Genomic DNA, 26,050 nt, shown 5'->3' on the forward strand with positions numbered 1-26,050 from the left:
CATTCAACCATGCACAATAAAATATTAGGAGATTTTGGGCTGTGGAATGTTTTGTTTATAATTTAATTTTAGACTATAAAATAAATGTATTATTCGATGACAGAGTTTATGTATGAAGCTAAACTTCATGTTACGAGTTAAATTTAGTTGGTTAGGACGTTTTGTATTTTAAATGTTTATTTTATTTTTATTGTAAACCACCGGGAAACTTATAAAGGTCTGTTTTTAGCCTGACACTTTTGAAGGACAATTCTGTTAAATTTATGACTCAGATTTATTATTATCCATGTTTTTGTGGTTAAAGAAGAGCTCAGTGAAATTTCCTTTGGTATTTAAAGATTTCAGACTGATTGCAGACCAACGCAGCTGTCGCTCAAGCAAATATCAATTATTATTATTATAATTATTATTATTATTATCTTCTGCAGCAGCTGCGAGACGCACACAGACTCATCAGGGATTTAAGTACACGAGCAGTGCACAGAACTGCCCTGCATTGTGCGGTTTCCCGCAAATTATCTAGAAAATCATGTCCGTGACGACATGGCCCTAATATTATCAGTGGGCTTTTCCAGTGTTTTTGGATGTAGCATTTGCAGTCAAATCATGAGACGTAACTTTATGTGCTAATTATTACTGTGTTGACTCATTTGTATGTACTGTATTTTCCCAAATCAGTCGGCAGATAGAAAAAAAAAAATCAGAAAGAAATCTCAGTAGATATTATTTCTTTAGGTAGGGATAATTTTAAATACAACTAAATTAAATTGAATTGGCAAATTCAAAATGAAGTAGAAATAAAAACGAAATAAAAATTCGAAATAATAATAACTCTGATTGTAATGACTAATGCAGCTTTCACTTTTTTAGTCTATGTTTGAGTGGAGGGGAAAAAGCAACAAATAATTGAAATGTCAACAGAACGCAATAAGAATTGTGTTGAAGGACAGTTTTGTCTTCATACAGCTGAAACCACTTTGAAGTCTGTTCTGCAAGATACTAATCATAAAATGTGAATATGACATGCAATGGAGGTGTTTTTGTTAGTTGTGAAGTTTAAAATAAGCTTAAAATATTGATGTTGAGTTTACAGTTACAATTTTAATTCAGATTCATGAACAGATTCCTTCGGACTCGACTCAGACTCGGTCTGTTATGGACTCTGTCTTGAGTCCGACTCGGGCCCCTTTTGGACTCGGACTCGATTGTTTAAAGACTCGTACTTGACTCAGACTCGACTAAGATGGACTCGAACCCAACACTCCAAAATTTCTGGAATCGAACAGCCCTAGTAATAGCCCATTATTTATGTTAGTAAAACAGCACTGATGTTTATGAATCCAATGCATTCTATAATCAGCCTTTTTTTACATACTGTAGATATAAAGCCCATCTTGTCAGAAAAGAAAAACAATTACTTATTTTAAATATGCATGTTGCAATGCTTGTACAGGATTTTGTGCTGAAATACTGCACATTAAAGTTACAGAAGCGACATGCACACTCTTTACCAAATACGTAGGTTATGTTTGCCCGCACCTAAGGAGAGTTGTAAAACTTTAAGCAAGAAGGCTAAAGATGCTGCAAATCTCATCTGTACAATGTCACATCTCAGATCTGCTAATCAAGTGCACAGCACTGAGGCCTTGCAGTACCATGTTCGAATTTTGGCATAAAAGGGAGAGTGCAGCATTGTGTTCGGTTTGAATGGGCAGACTGTTAAAGGAGTCTCTTGTGGGCTGGTCTATTTAAGAGTTGTGTTAAGGCTGAGGGAGCGAGGCTCTGGTCTTCATTTCCAATCTTGAAAAGAACTGATTTCAGGGAAGCCTGATTTGTCCCGAGGAGATAACAGTCGACATGCCAACTTCAAGTCTGTTTCTATGGGCTGCAATCAGAATAGTGCCAATGGGGGAAAAAATTATTTTGAAGAGAACCCCCTTTAAACTCGTATACTATGGATCATCTGGTTTTTAAATTGCTCAAAACAGTGGAGGCGATGAAGTAAAGGGCAAACAACAATTCTTTAGGGTGGATTCCTGTTTAATTGTCAACCCCTGACAAAAAACAAACATACACACATTCAAACCATCTGCCAATCATATGCGACGTGTCTCTCAGCTGATTCGTAATTGCTGTTTATTAACTGTCCCTTATTGGAACAAATTATCATATTGATGAGCATCAGGCAGATGGAGTGCTGTAGTGAGGAGAATATCAGGCTGGTGAAGGGGAATGCTACACATCATACCCCTTTATTAGACGCTAGTGCTGCAGTGATACCTTGCAGTGATACTTTGCTGTTTTTTTGTAAAAAAAACAATTAACCGTACGGTTCGACAACCATGGTTCGGTTAGCATAATGTACACATACTACGTGCTTGCAACCCCGTGTCTTCAAAGTCATAATACACAGTAGCTGTGGATGCTAAATTGGTTATTTTAAAATTGTGAATATCATGTATATAATGCATTTCGTTACCGACAAAAAAACTCAAAAATATTGCAATACGCATATTTGCTTCTATCTCCCAAACCCAATCCACAGGCTAAAATGTGATAAAGAATGTGTGTATTGATGTGTATCTGCATGTGCATGTTAAATACATTCATATAATTCCCTGCTGGTTGAGGTGAGGCTAGACCTTGGTGGCTCCGAAAAATCAGCCCATAGATCAGGCTTTAAATGAGAAATATAATTAGATAGCTTTATCGCTCATCCTCAGAATGCTTGGTTTAAGGAACTCCCTGGGGAATGTGAAGGATGGAGGCTGCGTGAGATAGGGAAAGAGAGAGAGAGAGAGAGAGAGAGAGAGAGAGAGAGAAGAGAGAGAGATTGCAGGGCATAGGTTTGCAACAGGAGGGGGCATACAAGAATCATGATGAATGGATTAGCATGGGGCAGCCCTTAAGTGACTTCATATAAAAGTCCTTTTAAAGGAATAGTTACCCAAAAATGAAAATTTGCTGATAATTTACTTACCCTCAGGCCATCCAAGATGTATCTGAGTTTCTTTCTTCATCAAAACAGAAATTAAGATTTTTGGGATTCCATTCAGTCCTCCTCCTTTAAACAATGCAAGTGAATGTACTCAAAATGTATATTTAGGGTGCATTAAAATAATCCACACCACTCCAGTCGACAAATAAAGTTCTTCTGAACCCAAACGATTGATTATTTTTAGAAACAAAACAATACTTATATACCTTTTAACTACAAATGATCGCTTCCGTACATCTCTGTGACGCACGCTCATGAAACGGATGATGTAAGCTCATTGGTAAGGTCACGCGTGGAGGAGGAGGCAGGAAGCGCGTCATTGTCTACAAGAGAAGGAGCGCTGTACAAATGTTTAATTGTCTTTGCTGTAGATTTGTATTTGTATAAATGTATTGTTCAAAATGGTCATTTGGTGTTTGTATCCTGGATGCTTCAACCTTCAGAATCCCCAAAGAAAATGCACGCCGGGAAAAATATTAACTTTTCATCGATTGCCTATGCATGATCATGAGCGATTGAAGCTCTGGCTTATCGTGCTGAACCTGGATATCAGTACACCCCTACATTCTCTCAAATATTGGAGGGTGTGCAGTGAACATTTTACCCCTGAGGATTTCAGACCATCGAAAGAAACAAAGGGTCGATATCTGAGTTAATCGGCTGTGCCCGTGCTATTATTCCAGCGAACTCAGATATGTGAGAAAATGTTGTCATTGTCACGCCTCTCTCGGGCTCTGCACCTCCCTCAGCACTCCGCTCCTCATCACCCGATTTCTAATTCACCGCGCCTGCACTCAATTCACTCGCTCATCACTACCTGCATAAATAACTCACCTTCACGCCACTTCACTGTCAAGTCTCACACAAAGGACTCTAGTTTGACCGCGCTGCTCTCACACAGTGTTTATTTACCTGTCTGTATTTGCTCTTGATCTTCGTCGATATCTGTTTAGTGCTTACCCTGCTGTTTCGTCTGTTACCTCTTCTTCAGTTCTGTGGACATTAACCTTGTGAATCCCTCTTCAGTTTGTGAAGCTTCTCTTTTGTGTGATATCATCTGTACCATTGATCTCATTATGTAAACCCTGTAAATCCTGTGAATCTCAGTAAACACTCTCGCACTTGGTTTCACTAACTACAACTTGTGTGGCTTGAATTCCTGACAGTCATATAGCCTATATATTTCTGCTAAAGAAAATGCACAAGTAGATAACGCAACAGCATTGCTCAGAAATAAAGGATGGTTATTTACTGCAGTAATGTTTTTTATTATTATTATTATTTGGAAATGATTTTTTTTTTTTATTTTACATTGTTTTGAAATTGTTTTTAACTGTTTTGGTTTGTGAACGCCGCTTGGTCTGTGCAAGTTTCTCTTGTAAACAATGACGCGCTTCCTGCCTCCTCCTCAATGTGTGACCTTACCAACGAGCAGGGCTGGGGAGAAACAAAATACATGTAACGTGATTACGTTTTTAAAATACAAAATATAAGTAACTGTATTTCACTACAGTTACAATTTAAATCATTGGTATTTAGAATACAGTTACATTCAAAAGTATTTTGATTACTGAAGAGATTACTTTGCATTTTATTGTCATTTATTTCATTTAGTATTTAGTCCTTTCAGATGGAAAACATTTATACATATAAATGATGTGCTTCAAAGTGCGTTTGAGCAGCGGTGAAACACTTTCTTATGATGTGTTACATTCATACGAGCTGACAGAGAAGTAAGTTTGAAGTAAGTTTGGAGCAGAAGAAATAGAAATAAACCTTGTGTAAATTGTCAGCTTTACGCTATGCTAAAATGCTATTTCTAGCCATTTTACATGCACATGTTACCAGGCACGATCATATTTTTTTATCAAGAAAATTCACATTAGATCATAATTTCTTTTTTTCTAGTAAGACCTTTGATATTAGGGCAAAAATCATATTCTTGATAAAAAAAATGTTTTATTGTTTTCCTTCAAAAATATCTAAAAATCCTTAAAACAAGATCAATTTTATTGATCTTGTTTTTGAAACAACACTGCATAAGATATTTAGGTTTTTCAGAGAATGTATTTTTAACATGTGTATTTTGTCTTACTGTACTGGCAGAGTTTTTATAGTCAAAACAAGTGAAAAAATCTACCAGTGCTGAAGAAGTAATCCAAAGTATTTAGAATACGTTACTGACATTGAGTAATCTAATGGAATACGTTACACATTACATTTTACAGCATGTATTCTGTAATCTGTAGTAGAATACATTTCAAAAGTAACCCTCCCAACCCTGCCAATGAGCTTACGTCGTCCCTCTCATGAGTGCGCATCACAGAGATGTACAGAAGCGAACATTTATAGTTAAAAATATGTATTGTTTTGTTTAAAAAAATAATCAGTTGTTTGGATTCAGAAGAACTTTATTTGTTGACTGGAGTCGTGTGGATTATTTTGATGCACCCTAAATATGCATTTTGGACTGTCAAAAAATTAAGTACATTCATTTGCATTTTTTAAAGGAGGAGGCCTGAAATGAAATCCTAAAAATCTTAAATTCTGTTTTGATGAAGAAAGAAACTCAGATACATCTTGGATGGCCTGAAGGTGAGTAAATTATCAGCAAATTTTCAATTTTGGGTGAACTATTCCTTTAAGGCAAATACAGTATGTCCACTCAGCAGCCATCTTGGCAATGCCCCCAGGCAGCAATTTTGTAATGGGCATGCAAGTACATGTGCTATCTACTTGAATGGGGGAAGTCTGGAATTTTGCAAATCTCTTGGCAAAGCTTACATTTCACATTCTTAATAACACATTTCAAATCACCAATTAAACAAATTAAAAAATTAAAAAAGAAAAACAGTAATACATTTATTAAAATAAAATAAGGCACCATATTTTAGCAGTAAGGTTTAGCAATACGCTCTTTTGACCCAAGAATGCATAAGTGGTTCAAAAATGTCACTGTAATATATGATATTTACCTCTTTAACTAAATATAAGTCTGAACATAAACATGATAAATGTATGTAATTACATAGATACCAGATGGAACCACATACCCACATATGTAGACTATGGGTGTTAATATCTATCTGTCTATATATATATATATATATATATATATATATATATATATATATATATTAGTACACCTGTGCACCTACTTATTCATCCAATTATCTAATCAGCCAATCGTGTGGCAGCTGTGCAATGAATAAAATCATGCAGATACAAATCAGGAGCTTCAGTTAATGTTCACATCAACCATCAGAATGGGGAAAAATGTGATCTCAGTGATTTTGCGTATTTCTGTAACTGCTGAACTCCTGGGATTTTCATGCACAACAGACTCATAGAGTTTACTTAGAATGGTGACAAAAACAAACAAAAAAAAAAAAAATCAGTGAGTGGCAGTTCTGTGGATGGAAAAGCCTTGTTGAACAACAGATAATGGCCAAACTGGTTTGATCTGACAGATAGGCTACATTAACTCAGATAGCCCCTCTGTACAATAGTAGAGAGCAGAATAGCATCTCAGAATGCACAACACGTCGAACCTTGAGGCGGATGGGCTACAACAGCAGAAGACCACGTCAGTCACTTTATTAGGACCATAGTGTTCCTAATAAAGTGCTAAGTTAGTGTATAAACACACCTTTATTTAGAAGTTCCTGGAATGTCAAATGAAAAGACTCAATGTTTTTTCAATTTCAAAACTCCCTGAGGGACCGGACTTTCCTACTGCCACTATAGTTGCTTTTCTCCCATTCATTTCACTACAAGTTGTTTGTCTTCTACTCCTTATACTGTCTCTAAATCATATTCCAAAGTAGCAGGCAACCTAATCTTATCTAATGTATATCCCTTTATTAATCTTACAATCATTTACAATTTATCAAGAAGATTTAGCTTCATGAATAAAGTTTACTAACCAACACCAAGTCGCTGTGTGATTAAGCTTTACTCTGAAAATTAGGTTTTAGCATAGCTAAATTATTAACCTTGCGCTAAGCACCACAGATTTCTCTCTGCACCACCGTCACCATTAATTTCACTAGCTTTCATTTGCCAAATCATTAATCTGTGGTGATCTGCTCTATCTGCAAGCTGGCATAGAAATTGAATACTAATTTTCTCAGGGTATGAATGTCTGCGGAGATAAAACAATTTTATATACAAATGGAGAGCCACATAGGGACACTTAAATGAGGCCTATTTCAGCCTTCATTTTCCTTTAGTAGTTTCTCTTAGCTTTTATATGTGCAAACACAATCACACTCATGCATGCTGATGCAGTACACTTAGTCATGCATATTTCATCTCTCTGTGTTTTAAAATGGTCAACAAATGTGCACCAATACTAGGGGTGTAACGGTTCTCGGTAAAAAAAAAATTAACCGTACGGTTCGACAACCATGGTTCGGTTAGCATTTGCTCCGACGTTCATCTCTAGTTTAATAACGCATCTGTATCGTACAGTTTGGCAAAGAAAATAAAGCACCAAATAGACATGCACAGTTGTAACCTCTGCTAACGCACCTGTATGGCTCTGTAGATGGACACACTCTGCCTGTGTTTCACATGGGTCAACTTTCTACAGAGAGAAGCTGTCCTATTAACCGTTATTATGTTAATGGCAAGCGGAAAACAAGCCGCAAGAGAGAAGTCCCTGCATCATTTAAATCTCCTGTCTGGGAACCTTTTCTTTATGCAGTCAGTTACAACAGCGATGGTCGAAAAATGTTTACAAAACAGACATTGTTTGGAGACATTGCTTGACACAAGTGCCATATACTGGTAATACATCAATATTTGATTAGCTATTTACGTTGACATCACCCGAGGATAAATAGCGCGCGGGGCGCACAGAGCTGCAGGTGATCCCGAAACTGCACACAGACACACTCCCTTCCGTCTTTAAGCAGGCACACTGTGCTAGTTCGTACAGACATGAAACAAGAACTAAAGCGCTTGGAGTTTTCATAGCCATAGTTATATTGCCCTTAATCCGTTGATGAAGATGTGGGATTTCCACGTATGATTAAAATACACTGATGCACACAAATGTGCACAAACCAAAACTAGCAACTCTTCCACAGAGACACATATATCCCATTTCTAGATTGGGTAATGCACTTTGCCGGAGACAGTACATACATGAACGCTTTCATGCACACATTTGTTCCATTAACCCAATAATGAGTTCATATGTCACTAAAAATGGAACACATAAACAATGTTATTGAGAAACATCATCTGTGCAATTATCGGTCTTTTGGATTGCAGCTAACTCCAGTTGTACCCTAAAAGAGTGCACGGCCCAAGGTGATGTCGAAAATTAATCACAGTTTGTAGCATGTGAGAGGGCAAGCCTGGTAGCCTACTGTGTGTTTCACCTCATCACCACTTCCATAGTTCCATTACAGCACTCCACAAGGACTGAGTCCATTTTCATGAATAGCACATGCTCTGTGTGTCCTCTTGCCCACAGATCCAGCAATCAAATCCAGGCCCTGGACTATCTCTACCTGAACACTTACCTTGGGCAAACTACGCCCTATTTTTTATTTTATCTCAAGTGCCTGCAAACACTTCCCTTTTTTTTTTTTTATTTATTTTTTTTATTCAACCCCATTTTTGTTCTAACATAAATGATTCCCTGAGGCACTTTACCTCTATTACATTATGGCTTCATTTCCCTGGCAAAACACAAATTTGCAACCATAATCCATCCATTTACACACATGAACGTGTGGATGCTTATAAACAACCATTCTATTCCAAAACCTAGTGAGCTGCCTTGCTGCCTACATAGGCAGAGACTCATTGCATTCTCATTTTATAAGAGTTTGGTGTTAGCATGTTGCTGAGCTAACAAAGTACTCAAAATAGATTTTTTTTTTTTTTTTTTAATTAGACATTCGGTATTGAAGGAATTATATTTATTACATGGCTCTCTGGAATACTTGATTGGTCAATCACGCCATCCAACAGTCTAATATTTCTGAATAATGACTACATATCCAGGGAATAGTGATATTTCACTGGTCTGGGTATTGCAAGTAATCTTTCCTTTTCTCATTCTCTTTTCCAGTTTCAACTCAAATCAATATTTAATGTCCTTTTATTTATTTATTTGGCAAGTAGATATACTAAGTGATATAGTGGGATAATGAGTAGTCAGACTAATAAACAATATAAACAGCTTATAGAATGCTCGACACAAACCGGGGGTTGAATTCAGCTAAAGATTCTGCTGTCTCTTTCTTCTCACATAATAACATATTTTCCAACTCAAATCAATGTTTCATGTCCATTTAATATTTTATTTGGTATATACCCATGTAATAAGTAAAATAACCCCGGTCCACGTCAGGGTCCTGATCTCCCTGTTGGGGTTTATTTTTTGATAATGAACAGCTGACTGTAGATTATCCCTTGCATACAGTATAATAAAAATTATTGTCTCTTTTTATTCACCATCTGGGATAGAATTTATTTTTATTTATTTATTTATTTTTTTTGCAATGCATTATGCCCTCTCCACAAAGAATACATGCAATGGTGCATTTTAATTTGGCCAAGGTATCTTAGAAGACAGCATAATAATGCTCCCTTCTTTTTGGAACTCACATCAGGAACATGCCTAATGTGCCTTAAAATGCAGCCTATGCATGCAGCTCACTAGGTTTTGGAACAGAGCCAAACAGAAAAACGCAAAGTGTAAAGTACAAAACAAAAAAACTTTGCATCATATCCACAAGCAGCAGGACAAATACCTGAACATACAGACACATTAGGGGGGGGGGGGGGGAGCAGAAAGCAATGTGTATTCATTAGTGTGTTTTCTACAAACGGTGTCCCCTGCTAGCTATTTGATTATAATTAAATTACACTGGGCCTGGGAGAATGCTGGGACTCTCTTGTCTGTATTCTGAGTCTTAGTAGGAGCTCTGAGGTCTAGTGACATGCAACTGGGAGTAAACAGATAATGACAAATTCAAATGCATACATTTAATTGTTAGCATAAATTAGCTTTAATGTGACTAAGTGAGAATCAACCTATTCTGAGCCTCAGACGGCACACCCATCGACCGCCTACAGTCCGTTCACTGACCATGTGATGCATATCGCACACAAAACTGGAAAACTATTTCTTGATCTGTTAAGCTTTAATCTGATTGGCTTAATGCAACCTAGACCAGATCTAATGTCATTTAGTCAAAGGTCTTGCTATTCAGGTCTAGTAATGAGCTAACATAGGTAAATTATCATTTCTCTTTTAATCTTTTGTTCTTTTTGCTTGTTTTCTTTGTCCTTCTGACTTGCTTCTTTTCATTTCTTCTTACTGATCAAGGCTTTAAAACACAATGATATGGTCATCAGTCACTCTTCACATCAATGCTTGTGAAATGCAGCCGCTCGTCAGGAGCATGCGTTGATGTGGAAGATGTGTAGTAGTAATCGGTTTCATCTCCCAAATGCATGTGAATTTGAAACAATCAGTTCCGTGCCACAAGAGAGACTGCACCACATGCTGCGCCACATCAAAAGCTACGCTAGGTGCTCAAACAAGCAGCACTCATGTTTTCACTTCCAGAAATGAGTTAGCACACAGTTTTTAGAGCAAAAGGGCTCAGTTTATTTAAAAGGTAAAAAAAAGAGTTTTGCTCTTTGATATGTAAGAGAGATCCAGGTCGAGAGATGTAAAATGATTCAGAAATAAAAACCGATACATGGGTAATTAAGATAGTAAAATAGTAATAATGTTTATGTTTTATTAACATCATGTAACCATTGCATCATTTAACCCAATAATGCCCAGATATCCCCCAGAGATTTATTAAAGCTGATGTGTGTAATTTCTTCGATGGTAGCATTCTTTCTCATTGTTTTAAATACTTTTTTTCACCCAGACATTTTTTTACAGATGGAAATAGTGTGGTAGAGCCTAGGGCAACTTTATTTGCCAGTGGGCTTAAATTGGTTAATACTGAGTGATGCATTGTTGGATCTTTTCATAAACCTCAAGAAATCATTCTACTAGCAGAAAAACAAGCAACATGACAGTATTTATTTGAGATGTCAGGCAATCTTGAACTCTCTAGGAGACTAAATGAATGCAAAACAGAGATACAGTTTAACTGTCCCTATTAAGAACAGCATGTACTTGATGACAGTGGATGTTATCTGTAATTCCTAAAATTCCTGAGTTTTCCATGGGTCTAAAATAAATGTCTAACTTTGCATATTAATACTATCAGTCCTAACAATTCCTTATTGATTTCCTTTTATTTCACAGGACCAAACTGCATTAGCGAATCTTCATGTGCAGAGGAATCATTCAATGCAGACACAATTGTCACATTGGCTGAACATCTCTTATTTTCTGCTCCTGTCAAAGCTGTGGCCCATAGCAAATAGCTTCGGAGAGAAAGGAGCTTTTAAAAGACGTGCTGGATTTTGAAAATGAAAGCTGTCATGTGGCTAATGCATGCTGCCTGAATATCAAGAGGCTGTAATGAAGTCATTTATCTGAGAGGAGCCAGTCTCCTGCTATTCTCCGGTGTTCATTAGTCTCTCATGGCCTAAGAAACAACACTTCTTACCATTCTTACTGAATATAATCAGCATTAGCCCAGAGAAACAGCAGGCCTTCAACAGAACAGTAAACATCAAACTTCTGCCTCAGAGTCAAGATTGTATGCCTAAATTGGTCTAATTTCAAGTAAGTGTCACCTGCATTTTCAGTTTCTTGCAACTTGCTTATGTATATGTGGTCCTTGTTGGTAATTACTGGGAAGTTTATGGCAATCAAACAAAGCCACACCCCTTAAACCTGCTAGTCAAACTCTCATTGGCCGTGTGGTTAGGAATAGGGATCATGCTAGAACTAGGTTTGTTATACCAGAATGTTGTTCCTGGACCAGCAAAATATGTTAATTCAGAAACACTTTCTAATTTGGCATAATCAACGTTTAGGAGTACATTAGCCTATAGATGACCTTAAAGCTAATAGATATGGACTAAAAGCAGCAATATTTTTCATTTTGATTTCACAGGGTTTTTAAACAGAGGAATGTTTTGAAAGCACTATATAGCCACATTGTTACACTTGTAGGTGAAATCAACCTGCAAATGGCTTACTGATAGTTGACTCTGCATATTAAGCAGGGATATGAGTAGTTTAACATAAAAATAAATAAATAAATAAGCACATGAGCTTTAAGTTAATTTGGTATCAGATCCACATTAAATACATTAACCCTCTATATGCAGGACCTTGCTGAAGAGTGTCAAACTTACCATTTACAGTGAGAGAGACTTCCTTCTCTGCCGCACCAACGCGAGGGACCACTGCACGGCACACATACTTCCCAGCATCCTCCTGCCTGACAGCTTTCAGTGTCAGGATATTCTCATTGCTTAGCACCTGTGGTCAAAGATCAAGACATTAAAAGGGAGAGAAAGTGGAGCTACAGTCAGACCCTAAACGAATCAGAACTCACAGATGGGCAGCTAAGCTTGAAAAAGGCCCTCCTTTTCAATTATTAAAATCCAGTTTGGGTCAGATGTGGAGGTCTGTGTGAACATGGGAGATGGTAGGTGACAGCCACCCAGGAGATAAATGAGACTGTCTACTTTCAGCAGGGCAGAACTCTCACCATGTTTGTGTCAGCACAGGGACAAACCCAGAACTGAGGCAGCACTATCCTTCAGCAAGTAATAGGATTGAGAGGACCCTGAAAAACCCTGATGTTTTCTCTTGGCATCAAGGTACTGTACTGAATCTAAACACAGTATTATAATATCCTTGGAATAAAATTGTGTCTTTAGATGAAACAATAAGACATAATATGTCACAATTCTGCTCATGAGATGTTCATAAATAGAAGGCAATGTATGATATTAATAGATCAGAGATGTATTAATATGTTGGCTGTTATTCTACAGACTTGGTTAAGAGTTTTTTCGAAATCCCTAATCCAAGACCAAAATTTCTGCCTGCAACTGGACTGCAATTTGGCACAGACCTTTTCTGACTTTGGTTGCTGTCTTTTCTTACCGATCAGATGATTTTTCCATAGTGCACAATCAATATCTACAAATCCTATAGACGTACATTGACGGAATGTTCAAATGAGCAAAGAGAATGTTCGTGAATTTTATCTGTCTGTCTGTCCATCCATCCATCTGTCATTTATTACTTTCAAACTTTACTTAGCCAGTATGAAAAATAGAACTCTCAATAGGTGTTTGGTTTGTATGAGAGAATCGTGTGTTCACTTCAAAGATTATGCTTGGTGAACTGCTAAATGGCAATGTCTAAAATTCTTCACAACTTACCACTCCAGAACCCCTTTTCATCCATACAATGGTTAAAGAGGGGTTTCCTGTCCAGGCACAGTTGAAAATGGCATCTGATCCCAGGTCAACCTGTAAAGACTGGGGCTCTGCAGCCATCCGTGGTCCAACTGGAGAAAACAGACCAGGTTATAACATCTATTTAAAGGTGATTAGATTAATCTATTTAGCTGGACTTTGCTAATGTTTGCATGGAAAAATCCCCAAATTTTGAACTAACAGTGGGAACTTACAGTAGACATCCACATTGCGACTGATGTTGGTGCTCCCTAGTGGGTTAGTGACCTCGCAGGAAACTGGCTCTGTAAAGAACGAGTGGTCCACTATGACCTCATAAGTGTCTCCAGACACTTCCTTTATCACACTTCCTCCTTTAGCCCACCTTCATACAGTAGATAGAGATGATATAGAATTAGAACTGAAAAACCCACTCTAGCCATTTAAGGAAGATAAGGTACCAATGAAGAGTTGATCAACCCTCTAATTCTAAGGGTAGGCAATGCTTAGGGATTTAAAGAATTAGGACAACATTATACAGGAATACTGTTCTAGGACTAACAAAAGATGTTGAGTCAGGAGCATGTCCTACTTTGGCAAAATCACTTTCAATGATGTAAGAAATATATCATACTTTAGTCTTGACTTCCCCTATATATACTTAATTTTTATATTTGAAGCCTCTCTATCCATCTGAGATCTAGTTTCCACCTCTGGTGGGTCACAGCGGTACTCCCTAAGATGTGATACATATTCTAAGTTAATTTGTTAAATCAGATCCGCAAGTCTAGAGAAATACATTAATTCCCTATAAGTCGAACTTTCTCTTTAATGGAACAGAAAGAGCCATCATAATGACTCCTTGCCAGACTTATGCTATCACAGAAAAGTGGAACCCACTTTAGAGGTTACCATGGCAATAACAGGAAGACCTGGCTTCTAATCCATCTGCTTTATCATAGTCATCAATGAGGCACAATAGCTGCCTGTCTGTAGGTGGTTAGACTCCGACAGCAGGACCGACAAGCACCTTCCCTGGGAGCCAATTTCTAGTTTGTTTGTTTTTTTTGGGGGGGGGAATTATGACACTATTATATAACAAATCATAAAAGTGAGATATCTCTTTTATCTCACTTTTAGACACACACACACACACACACACACACACACACGCAAACACACATCTAAAATGACACAAACTCTGTAATCTAAAGAGACCTGACCATAATAATTTGTCATTGCTCCCCATAAGGAACTATTTGCTTATGTTGGAGGGTTGCATCTTCAGACAGTACTTATTTTCTCCCTTACTGTCGAAGTAATAACTCTCTGTGTCTGTCACTTGCTCTGTCTAGTTTGTAGCAGTAGATGGTTCCCTGTTGGCATCTATGATGGGACACATTTGTACAAGCCAAAGCCATTGGAGAATGTAATTATAATTTATAATAATTAATTATAATTATTTATCACACATCTGCAGTGAAATTCTTTTTTTTTCCCCACATATCCCAGCTAAGCTGGGGTCAGAGTGCAGTGTCAACCATGATACAGCACCCCTGGAGCAGATTAGGTCAAGGACCTTGCTCAAGGGACCAACAGTGGCATCTTGGCAGTACTGGGGCTTGAACCCCTGACCTTTTGATCAGTAACCCAGAGCCTTGACCGCTGAGCCACCACTGCCCAAGTGGGTGACAAATATATTCCCAAGTGGGTGACACAGCCTGACACTTGGGAATATATTTAGATAAACTAGTATATTCAATGCCAGTTAACTCCTCGCTATGGAGAGCATGAGAGAAACATTGCTTTACAAAGCCAGTTTTTCATCTCGGTACACTCAAAGCAGCCTGCACCAGTCAAACGGTGCCAAAACTCCACAATTCACCTGCTCTGTGGGAGTGAGTGCACAATTCATTACCTCTGCAACTAACTCATACCATCTGTGGGCTCCGATAGTGTGTCATTTAAACGATAACAGACTCTGAATAAATTAAAACAAGGAGAGAGAGGAGTTGTAATTGGCCTAGCTAGAATGCTCGAGGAGCCCTGTTTCGTGTTGTTAATATAAGCAGCTTAGAACAGTCTGCTAAATCTGCACAAGCACACCTGTGCTTCCAAAAATATTCAAATCAGGCCAGAAAGGTGCATGTGTAACCTTCGTCCTCACCATAATTGCTCTGCAGGGCCAAGAATACACAGCACTGTGTAACTTTATATTTATGTGCAATTACAGCAGCAGTCGTGCTTAACGTCTGCCAGGTGATTTATTTTTTTATTTTTCACACAGCAACATATAGATTACACGTGAAGCTGCTGTAGGAGTTGCTTTACAAACAGATAAGAAGATTAACTATGCAATAATTTTATTCAACCGAAAATAGCCTGTATATCACAAGAGGCTATGTGTTACGAATCACGCCTCTATAGTTCCTCCCGCTCACCACCAGAGGGCTCCATCACCCAGGTATTAAATTTAACTCTCTGGACTCCGTTTCCCATAATCCCCGTACCTGGCAATGATTACCTGTTCACCTGTTTCCAATCTACTCAGCTATTTAAGTCTCACTCTCTCTCATTGCGAAGTCTTGTTTTGCCCTGGCTGAGATTTCTGAGCGTTCTCTGTGTTTATTGCATTACCTGTGTATGATCCTGGACTGTTCACACTGTTTTGACCCACTGCTGCCTGCCTGCTATTACTGCCTTGTTTACCTGGATATAAACTGTGATTGTCTGCCACCTGCCCTGACCTCTTGCCTGTTTATTGTCTACCTCTCTGGATTACCTTGGATGTTACTGTTGCTGGTGATTGACCCCTGCCTGTCTGTATTACTAAATGTATTGTTATTAAAAGCTGCATATGGATCTCAGCTCCGTTGACTCATCATTACACTATGAGGTTTATCAAGCATGTTCTTTTTTAAGTAACTAATTAAGCTCAATCAACAGCATTCATGATATAATGTCGATTACCATAAAAAATAATTTTGACATCCATAGTTTATTAAAATAAATAAATAAAAATGTGTATTCAGCCCAGAACATTCCTTTGAGTTACATATGTTATATTCACACATTTTCCTTATGATCAGTCTTAGCTGTGGTCCCTTGCAACAAGCAGAATATCTTAACAATTAATTCAAATCCCTTTTCTCAAGAGCACAACTCGCTATAATATAACGTAATAGGGACAAACCATATTTGTAGAACTCCTGATAGGCTCCCTTTACAAGCCTCTCAAATCTTGAGGCAACAGGCAGTTATAGAGTGCTAGGCCAGAACTTTGCCAGTGCTTTGCCATCGTAGCGGCAACAGTTTACATTTTAGTAGTTTGTGTGGAATACTTACCACTAGTATTCTGAAAAAAATAAAACAGAGACAGTACAGAAGCAGTGCATCATGTTGGTTTTAAGCTCACAGGGTGCCAGGCTGGGAGGTTTGGCCAGCAGGAGAGACCCAAATGGTGGGTTAGCTTTGCCAGAGCTGAAGGAATCAGCGCTGCACATAGAGAGAGCCAAACATCCATGAGCAGAGTGGCTCTGCTGGGCTTCAGCCAGGGTCTTTTAAACAGAACAAACATGACATCCCAATGGAGGCCTAGCAGAACACCTGTGTGAACTTTTGTAAAATATGCAAGACTCCTATGTAAGAAGTCAATGATCAAGCAAAGTTTAGGGTCAAGATAGTGTTATGCTTACATATTTTCTTTCCAATAAAAATAACAGAAGCAATAAAACATCGCATGCTTGTCTCTGGAGGATCTTTTTGAAAGGTGTGACAGGCATGCAATATTTGAGTGCAATCAACAACAAAAAAGATTTTGACACATTTGATATATCAGTTTTTGCACTGGTGCAGATGACATTTCAATATTCATCTCAGTGTTGTGGGACATGTGCAGGAGATGATGAAGCTGTCTTCCCCATCCCTCTCTTCAGCTCCAGTCTAATATCCAGCCACACACACTTTCTAGGTTACAATAAAGCTGCTGTTCACTCCATTATGACAACATCATGACGTGGACTCATATTGCCCTATCTCGCAGCCAGCAGGACAGATGCAGAGAGTTTAATTTTCTGTTTTGAGATATTGGCTGCATCTGTTGCTGTTGGTTCATTTTCTGCATGCTGTTCCCTGGTTGATGAATCATGGCTGGCTGCATCTGAGAATCACTGGGGAGAGCGGTCATGGAAAACAAACAATGGAACCGCCCATATCCGTGTGCGCACATCAAACGCTCAGTGAGCAAAGCAAGCAGCCCACCATAAAAACCTCTTCATCAGCTATCTCGGAGACATCACCACAGAGACATGCAGCAAGGCTTAACTATCCCCAAAACATTGACAACTTACAAGCACAATGGCTCAAACATAATTGTTATGGGAATAATTAGGGAGTACATTTGCTTATTTGTTAGATTAATCATGGGGCATGTTCATTTTTATTAGGGGTGGGTAAAAATCACTTTTTTTTACAAATTGTGATTCTTGAGATAAACGATTTTAAATCATCTCCCAGATGAAAGATATATTTTTTTATTTACTTAAAAATACACTTTAGCTGAATGCTTATATGATTGATAGATAAATATAGGAAGCTATATTTGTGCAGCTTTACACAAACAGGTTTTCTCTTGAGAGAAGTTTTGTCTCTTCTTTACGTGTCATCTTCTAATGCACCGCTGTTACAGCCATCAAAGCAGCGCTTATTCACTGTCGGACGTCAAATCCTCTGCTGGGAATAATATTCCTGTTATTATTCATAATCCACAGGTTTATTTGTGAGGTGTCATGGAGAGTTTTTTTACAGAGATTTGTCAGGAGTTATTCTGCTGATTCTGCCTGACACTGCCTTGATGAATAGTTTAGCAGTAAAAAAGTTAATCAAACAGTTGGGTGTCGTGAACTACATGTTGGACCTCCATAATATTTATAATCTAACAGATGTACACATCTGAATGCAGAGCGAGGATCACCCTACAACTTCAAGCTCTCTGGTTACATTAAGTCATGTCATTCTGCATCCTGAAAGTCCATAAGCAGTTTTGTATCGCTCTGTATTGGAGCTTTTTGTGTTTCTTACTTTTCTTACTATATTAGTTTTGTGGGATAAGAGGTTAAAGTTATTTAGCTTATTATTTGTTGAATATCCGTTAGTTACTCTGTTAAAGGGCTGTGCTTAGCATCCATACAGTATATCCCTTTGAAATGCATCTGATTGGGTAGCTTGTACGTTACGCAGCCTGATTATACATTTAGGGGCAGTGGTGGCTCAGCGGTTAAGGCTCTAGGTTACTGATCAGAAGGTTGGGGGTTCAAGCCCAAGCACCACCAAGATGCCACTGTTGGGCCCTTGAGCAAGGCCCTCAACCCTATTTGCTCCAGGGGTGCCATATCATGGCTGACCCTGCACTCTGACCCCAGCCTAGCTGGGATATGTGAAAAAGAAGAGTTTCACTGTATATGTGCAAATGTGTGATAAATAAAGAAAATTAATTATTATTATTACATGGGTTCCTGAACACAGACTAGTCGACTAATAGCTCAGATAATGCTATTATCTGAAGGTGTTCATACCGACTAGTTGATTTGTAGTTTTAGATTGGTAGTTTTGCACATCCCTACTTTTTACCTGAAAATTCTGTATCAAAGAGTGAAACAATTGTCATTTCAGACACAACTGTTCTTCAATTTCTTTCTGAGAAAAAGGGGTTAACACAGCTAAATATGTTAAAACATCAAATCGCAATACTTTAAAAATTGCAATAGATAGCAAATTGGCAAGTAAATATCATTGTAATATCACATCGGGAGGTGGGTGGCAATTCCCAGTGCAAGAAGCTGATTTTAAAGACTCCATGGAATCAAAATTGGACTTTTGTGGCATTTATTCCATGTCTTTTTAGCTTTTAAATCTATTCTAATCTTGCTATCTACACTCACTGAACACTTTTATTAGGAACACTATGGTCCTAATAAAGTGCCCAACATGGTCTTCAGCTGTTGTAGCTCATCGGCCTCATGGTTTGACATGTTGTGCATTCTGAGATGCTGTTCTGCTCACTACACTGCCACGCCACGTCATGCTACGGTCGAAATCACTGATATCACATTTTTCCCCATTCTGATGGTTGATGTTAACATTAACTGAAGCTCCTGACCCGTATCTGCATGATTTTATGCATTTCTGCCACAAAATTGGCTGATTAGATAATCGCATGAATAAGCAGGTGTACAGGTGTTCCTAAGAAAGTGCTCAGTGAGTATATATGCAATTTTGGGTAGATTGCTTCTGAAATGTAATCTGGTACTAATTACAAATTCAACATGATCACATGGGAAATCGACATGTTGCCGTCTAAAGTTAATTTACCCTAAAATCGACCCCATCCTGCCAAATTACTGACCAGCTCCTTGGGTTCTGGTCCTGTGGGAACTAAGAAGTAATCATGTTCACATAAACAATGCTGAGTGCAATTCTGAGGCTGTATTTTCGCTCTAAAATTACATATTTACTTCACTGATGGTTAGGTTTAGGGTTGGGGTTTGGGTTAAGGGGTAGGGACAGTCATTTACAAGTAAAAGGACAATTTGCTGTTGGTGAAACTGGAGCTAACACGTGCCCATATGTTTAACAACAATTCCAGCTTCGATCACTGGGGGCAGTGATAAGAATTTCGGTTAAGGTTTATGGTACAGACCAATTTCAGAAGCAGAACTTTCAACCTACTGTCGACCAAATTACACAACTAAAATTGTGTTATCTTTTTTCTAAAACTGTGTAATGTAGTCTTTTACATTAGCATTTTAAGGCAATGCAATCTGATTATTTTTAGATTTTATTTGATCTAACTTCTTTACACACAAGAAAAATCTTATACTATTTTGAGAAAAACACAAACAAGAGAAAATAATATATTTCTTCAACTGTACCTTTAGTAACAATGCAAAAAGCCTTACACAAAGCCTTTCTAAATTTTACTGTATTTTTTTATCAGTAATTTTAAGTTCATTAAGACCAATTAGGCTTTGTGCTCCATTTGCTTCCATTCATACACACGCAAATGGACATTGGAATTCAAACCAACACATTTCATGCCTCCCATTTCATAAAATGAACCAGACTGGCAATGATCCATCTCAATGCACATGACTCTGAGAACTTATTGCTTTTCACCATGCCACATCATCTTGGCACCTTGGTGATAATAGCATTTCCACATCTTTAGTCTCTCAATAGCCATCAAAATTACCTCATGTTAATGTCAGGGATTTTTCAAATCACCATCGTCCCTAAGTCCACATTGGCAGCATATAATTAATTCAAACTCAGGCTCTGATATTTTTATTGCTCTCCCACAGTGAAAGTCATCAAGGCAAGTGTCAATCAAGAGACTTATTAAATTCACTAGCGAGATGTCACTAAATTCCCCAAGATCAATGTCAGCACTTGCTACAGGGCCCATAGCAATTGCTCCACTGTCCTAGGATGGATAGCATTTGCACATTCTAGGGTGGCTGTCTTCTTTAATCTGATTTGAGCAGACAGTGTGTAATAATGCTGGTTAAATTCAGTGGCCTGTTCCATGATTCCACTCCGCATGGTGGAGATTTTACAGCTTAGATCTGCAGATATTTTCTCTCTCCTTTCTGTATTTTGTTTTCTCTAGCTGTAGCCAATAGGATTTTTCCTCCTGCAGATGTGGTAGGACAAGATACAATGTCACAGACCTTACAGGAATAAAGGTACAAATAAATCTAGCAGATAAAGAACATACGTACTTTCAAGGAAATATATCCAAGGTAAACTGCCTATAAATTTATAAACAGAAACACAATGACTCGCAGATAACAGTGTTAAATTCCATTTAAAGGTTCAGACCAAACCTGTTCAATACTTTAAAAGCATCTAAAGACAAAAAGAAGTCTATACTAAGTAAACACTGCAGCTAAAGCACATGCAATTTGTCCTGTCCTTTATATTAAATATTACATATTTCAATGAATGAACGAGTCGTTCTGTTGTGTCTGTTCTTTTGAATCAGCTTTGCCTACTAAAGAAAGAACCGATCTGCGGGAATGAGTCAGACAGCTCAAAGGGAGAGAGTGGTGCCTCTGCACTCCTGGACATTTTTCCTGTTCATGGGATATGTTAAAAAATATACATGTAAACATGATAATGAATCGTGTTTTCCACGAGTCTCTGATCTCGAGTACAAGTCAAGTCTCAAGTCAAATATTTACAAGTCAAGTCAAGTCGCAAGTCATTTTTTTTGCGACTCCAGTCCGAGTCGCAAACTTGAGTTTCCATCTCTGGACAATACAATACATAGCAGTGTAGGTGAAAAGAACAAGGTAACATGGCAAGGTAACGTGATGTCTTGCAAAGCCAATACATTGTGTAAATATTTCTGGCCAGGTTTTTCAGAGGCATTGTCATGCCACTCTTTGTGTGTTGTGCTTCCAAATTGAAACACTGTGCTGTTATTCTTTAGAGTGCCCAAACAATTCTGAAACTGGTCATCTCATTGTTTAAGTCTGATAGTCAGCTGCAAAACCAAAACACCCAATGCATTCTTCATTCTGCCATGGCAGAAGCTAAGATCGTCTCTGATCTTATGGGTAATCAAGCAATGGCATGTCTGAATTCAGTATCTGTCATTTAAAAAGGCAAAAATCTATCTCATAAAAACAACTTTGTTTGCTCACCTGCAACTGCATTGTACATCCGTTCCATTCCACAGTACATCTAAATTCATTGCTGAGCAATTCCCTTTACTATTGATTTTACTGCCCTTATTTTTCACCTAGTTTTAAAGGCCACACATAAAAGCATGTTCTAACAAATCGTCTCACTATTATCCCTCCACAATGCCGATGTTACATCTGAAGGAAATAAATGCATTTCATCCTTATTCTCATCTGTTTGGAAAGGACAGGAAACATTATTCTTGAATATTGGATCAGTGTGTCAGAAAGACACATTTTTTCTTTGATTTAAATGCCCGATGTGGCACCACACTCCTCGGTTTGGCTAAGACACAGTGAACAGTTGCCAGCTTAGATACTGGATTTCAGCTTTGAGACAGTTCTAAAAATATTTGCAACTAAATGCCAGAACTTTCACAGTGACATGCCAGTCAGATGATAAACTTGAATCACAGTTAGTTCAATCGTATCATCCTCAAAAGATTCATGATTATTATGGACCTCCAGAGATGTACTAAATGCTTTGTTCATAAAGGTAGTCACACAAATTTGAAAATTGTGTCATCATTTACTCACCATTGGAACTCAAAAGCTACATTTTTGAAGAATATCCTGTTTAATAACGACTTAAATTTCTGTTTGCTTCTAATAAAAGCTTTCGTATGGCATCAGAAGACACTTTTAAGATACTTTTATGATGCTTTATGTCATTTTGAAACATGATAGACCTAGTTCCCTTTTACTTTCAATATATAGAAAAGAGGACCCAATATATTCTTAAAAATCCTCATCTTTTTTTCTTTTTCTTTTCATGTTCGAAAGAAACTAATTCAGCTTTGGAACAAAATGATGATAAATAAATTATGACATAATTAACATTACTGGGTGAAATATTCCTCCAAATGGGAAAGGAGATTTGTTTTACTTTACCTGTATTGGTTGACTGGTGGATTAGCTTTAGCTGAGCAATGAAACTTCACTAGGTTTCCCTCCAAAACTGGTTGCGGCTCCGCAGATAGATTAACCAAAGGCAAGTCTGCAGAAGACAAATTCAAGAAATTACATTTTAACCAATTGGTGAAGATTTACTTCCAACAATTTCATATCATGTGATCAAGTAAAAGCATAGGGAATAATAAAAAGTATCTTAACTCAGTTATCATCAAATGACATTAAAATCGGACAAAAAGCACTAAACTAAAGTGAACTAAACTAAAGCACTGTAAGTAGACTAATGAGTTGTATACTTAGTTTTCTTTTTAAATAAGGACCAATTGGAAAAGTGATTTAATCACAAAGCATTCCATAACTACAAAAGAGTAGAACATAATAGCATTTAAACAAGGATTTTAAAAATAAACACAGTTTATGCGATCATTACCACAATACATTTTTCTTTATATTTTAATTATATGACTAAATATGTTGCTTATTTTAAGTCTTTCCTTTTTCCAAACTACATCATAAAAATGTACCAAAGAAAATAACACAATTTAAAGACACTAATGTCATTAAAGTAATTCTGCAAAACAAAGACAGAATGATTATATCTGATTTAAAAAGTTTTGGATTTCGTGACTTACTGTATGTAACTCTGTAGCCACAAATCCTGTTCTCAAAGCGTAAATGATAAATAAATAAATAAAAGTTCAAATTAAATGATCAATAATTAAAACAGGCTCTATCGTTTACACACATCATTTAAATATGCAATATTATTACAGAATTTTGAAAAAGTAAACATGTCCACAGTAAATGCCAATTATGCTTTCCTGGTCTGATAACTGACAAGAACAACGGAATACAACCAAAACAGCTTTACAGGTCTCAAAGGTAGGTTCAAAAAGGAAAGAAGTCCTAATTGTTGTGCTTTCACCAAAGCTGGACAGTGGCAAGCACAGAAGGAGTCTCATTGGGGCACTGCTATAGTGTGTGTGTGTGTGTGTGTGTGTGTGTGTGTAGAGAGAGAGAGAGAGAGAGAGAGAGAGAGAGAGAGAGAGAGAGAGAGAGAGAGTTGCTTTTTTGTGGTTTTATGTGGGTTACAAACTTGTAATTACAAGGGTATTATGCTATAAATGTTCTTTATGAGGACAACCCTAGTGTCCCTGTAATTCAAACGGTTTAAAAAACATACTAAACAATGTTTTTTTTTTTTTTTTTTTTTTTACGTAAAAATGCCAAAAGTTTTCTGTGAGGGTTAGGTTTAGGGGTAGGGTTAAGGGATAGAATATATAGTTTGAACAGTATAAAAATCATTTTGTCTATGGAGAGTCCTCGTAATGATAGGAGTACCAACTGTGTGTGTGTGTGTGTGTGTGTGTGTGTGTGTGTGTGTGCGTGCGTGCATATGCTTTCTTGGAAGTAAAGTATGTGCCCCGCAGCAGCACAGCTGGGCAAAATGGGATCCCAGTGGGTGCTACAGGTGCTGCTCTATACCTCATCTGCCTTTTTTGACCGCACACACGCACACACACACACACACATACACACACACGCACACACACACACACAAACACACCTGTTTCAGGTTGCCCTCTGGCTGCACAGAACCAAACCTCATTCCTGAGCCCATGGGACATCCCGGAGTAACCACAGACAAACAGGTCTGTGCTGTGTGCTTCCCGGTTACCAGCAGGACATGTGTAAGTTTTTGCTTTGGCTAATTGGGCATGCAGTGAGGTGAATGGATATTGGAAGAAGGTGCGTGTCTGTAGGCTTGTGTATTGGTTAATGCATATTATATGTAATAAAACAGATAGTTCTGACTTTTAAATTCTGATTAGACACATCCAAAGCTGCTTTTAAATGCCACTAAATACACATGTGAATGCACAGTATGCTGTATATGAATGTGGCAAGTTGATATGTTGCTTGCTGTAAATAGCCTACATATAGGCTAAAGAACTTCACTACTTGGCAAAATAACATTTTATTCCAGTTAGCCTATATGTAATTGTTTGTTGAACATCTGTGTCTTTTATCAGATTTAAATGGTGCTTCCATTTAAATTAAGCAATACTCGAGGCTATGCATTACACTGATTTTATGACAGTTGGTTGGGCAGTAACTCCAATTAGTAATTCCAAATTAGTGTCACTTTTCTATACTAATTTTCAACTCAATTATATAAATTAGGGTGTATTAAATTTATTTAGTTATAATATATATATATATATATATATATATATATATATATATATATATATATATATATGTGTGTGTGTGTGTGTGTGTGTGTGTGTGTGTGTGTGTGTGTGTGTGTTCAAATCAATGCTGTCACCAAAATATATACATAAAGGTACTTGAAAATCAGACAAAAAGACAAAAGGTCGAAGAGAAATTGAATGATGTAATAAATGGAAAAATATAAAACTGTCAATTTAAAGTTGATGATTATAAGTATAGAAATTATATGTTTAGATTTTATGGCAAAATATTCAGATATCTGCAAATACACAAGTAGTTTGAAAGTGTAGAGAGATCGACTCAATCGTGCCATTCCCCGCTGCTTAATGGGAGTGGGCAGTCACTGCAGAGCTTGTCTGGTGCACTATGTTCACCACAATTCTCTGATTCCCTTCAGGATCAAGGGTAGTTTTATAAATATATATATATATATATATATATATATATATATATATATATATATATATATATATATATATATATATATAAATATGTATAGAGAGAGAGAGAGAGAGAGAGAGAGATTTTTATATATATATATACAACAGTTAGTTCCGGTCCTCGAATCTGATTGGACGAGAGACATTCCATGAGCACTGATGGTCTGACACCATCAGCACTCGGACGCTTCACTGTGTGTGTATCACTCCGCTTGTGTTTGTGCCGTTCTAAACTAAGTGTAAGAAAAGTGCAGATGTGTTTTAACTGCTTTTTCATGCCTGCAGGAGCTGCTGTGTGAGGAGATGTTCTCTTATATTTTTATTCAAAGAGGCTCATTACTTTGAAGTTGCCCACACAACACATT

General features: G+C 37.5%; 1 protein-coding gene across 4 annotated transcripts in view; it reads right to left on the bottom strand.

Annotated features, from left to right (window-relative positions):
• Nucleotides 1-26,050, bottom strand: part of LOC127456176 (kin of IRRE-like protein 3) — a 305,835-nt gene that overhangs the window by 22,748 nt on the left and 257,037 nt on the right. For all 4 annotated transcript variants that reach the window (XM_051724531.1, XM_051724529.1, XM_051724530.1 and 1 more), the window contains exons 6-9: nucleotides 22,990-23,095; nucleotides 13,591-13,739; nucleotides 13,340-13,467; nucleotides 12,299-12,425 (exon numbers count right to left, since the gene is read on the bottom strand). In XM_051724531.1, the coding sequence (XP_051580491.1) occupies nucleotides 12,299-12,425; nucleotides 13,340-13,467; nucleotides 13,591-13,739; nucleotides 22,990-23,095 (510 nt within the window). The remainder of the gene's footprint in view (nucleotides 1-12,298; nucleotides 12,426-13,339; nucleotides 13,468-13,590; nucleotides 13,740-22,989; nucleotides 23,096-26,050) is intronic.

Source organism: Myxocyprinus asiaticus, chromosome 18 (assembly GCF_019703515.2).
Source record: "Myxocyprinus asiaticus isolate MX2 ecotype Aquarium Trade chromosome 18, UBuf_Myxa_2, whole genome shotgun sequence".
Classification (NCBI taxonomy): Eukaryota; Metazoa; Chordata; class Actinopteri; order Cypriniformes; family Catostomidae; genus Myxocyprinus; species Myxocyprinus asiaticus.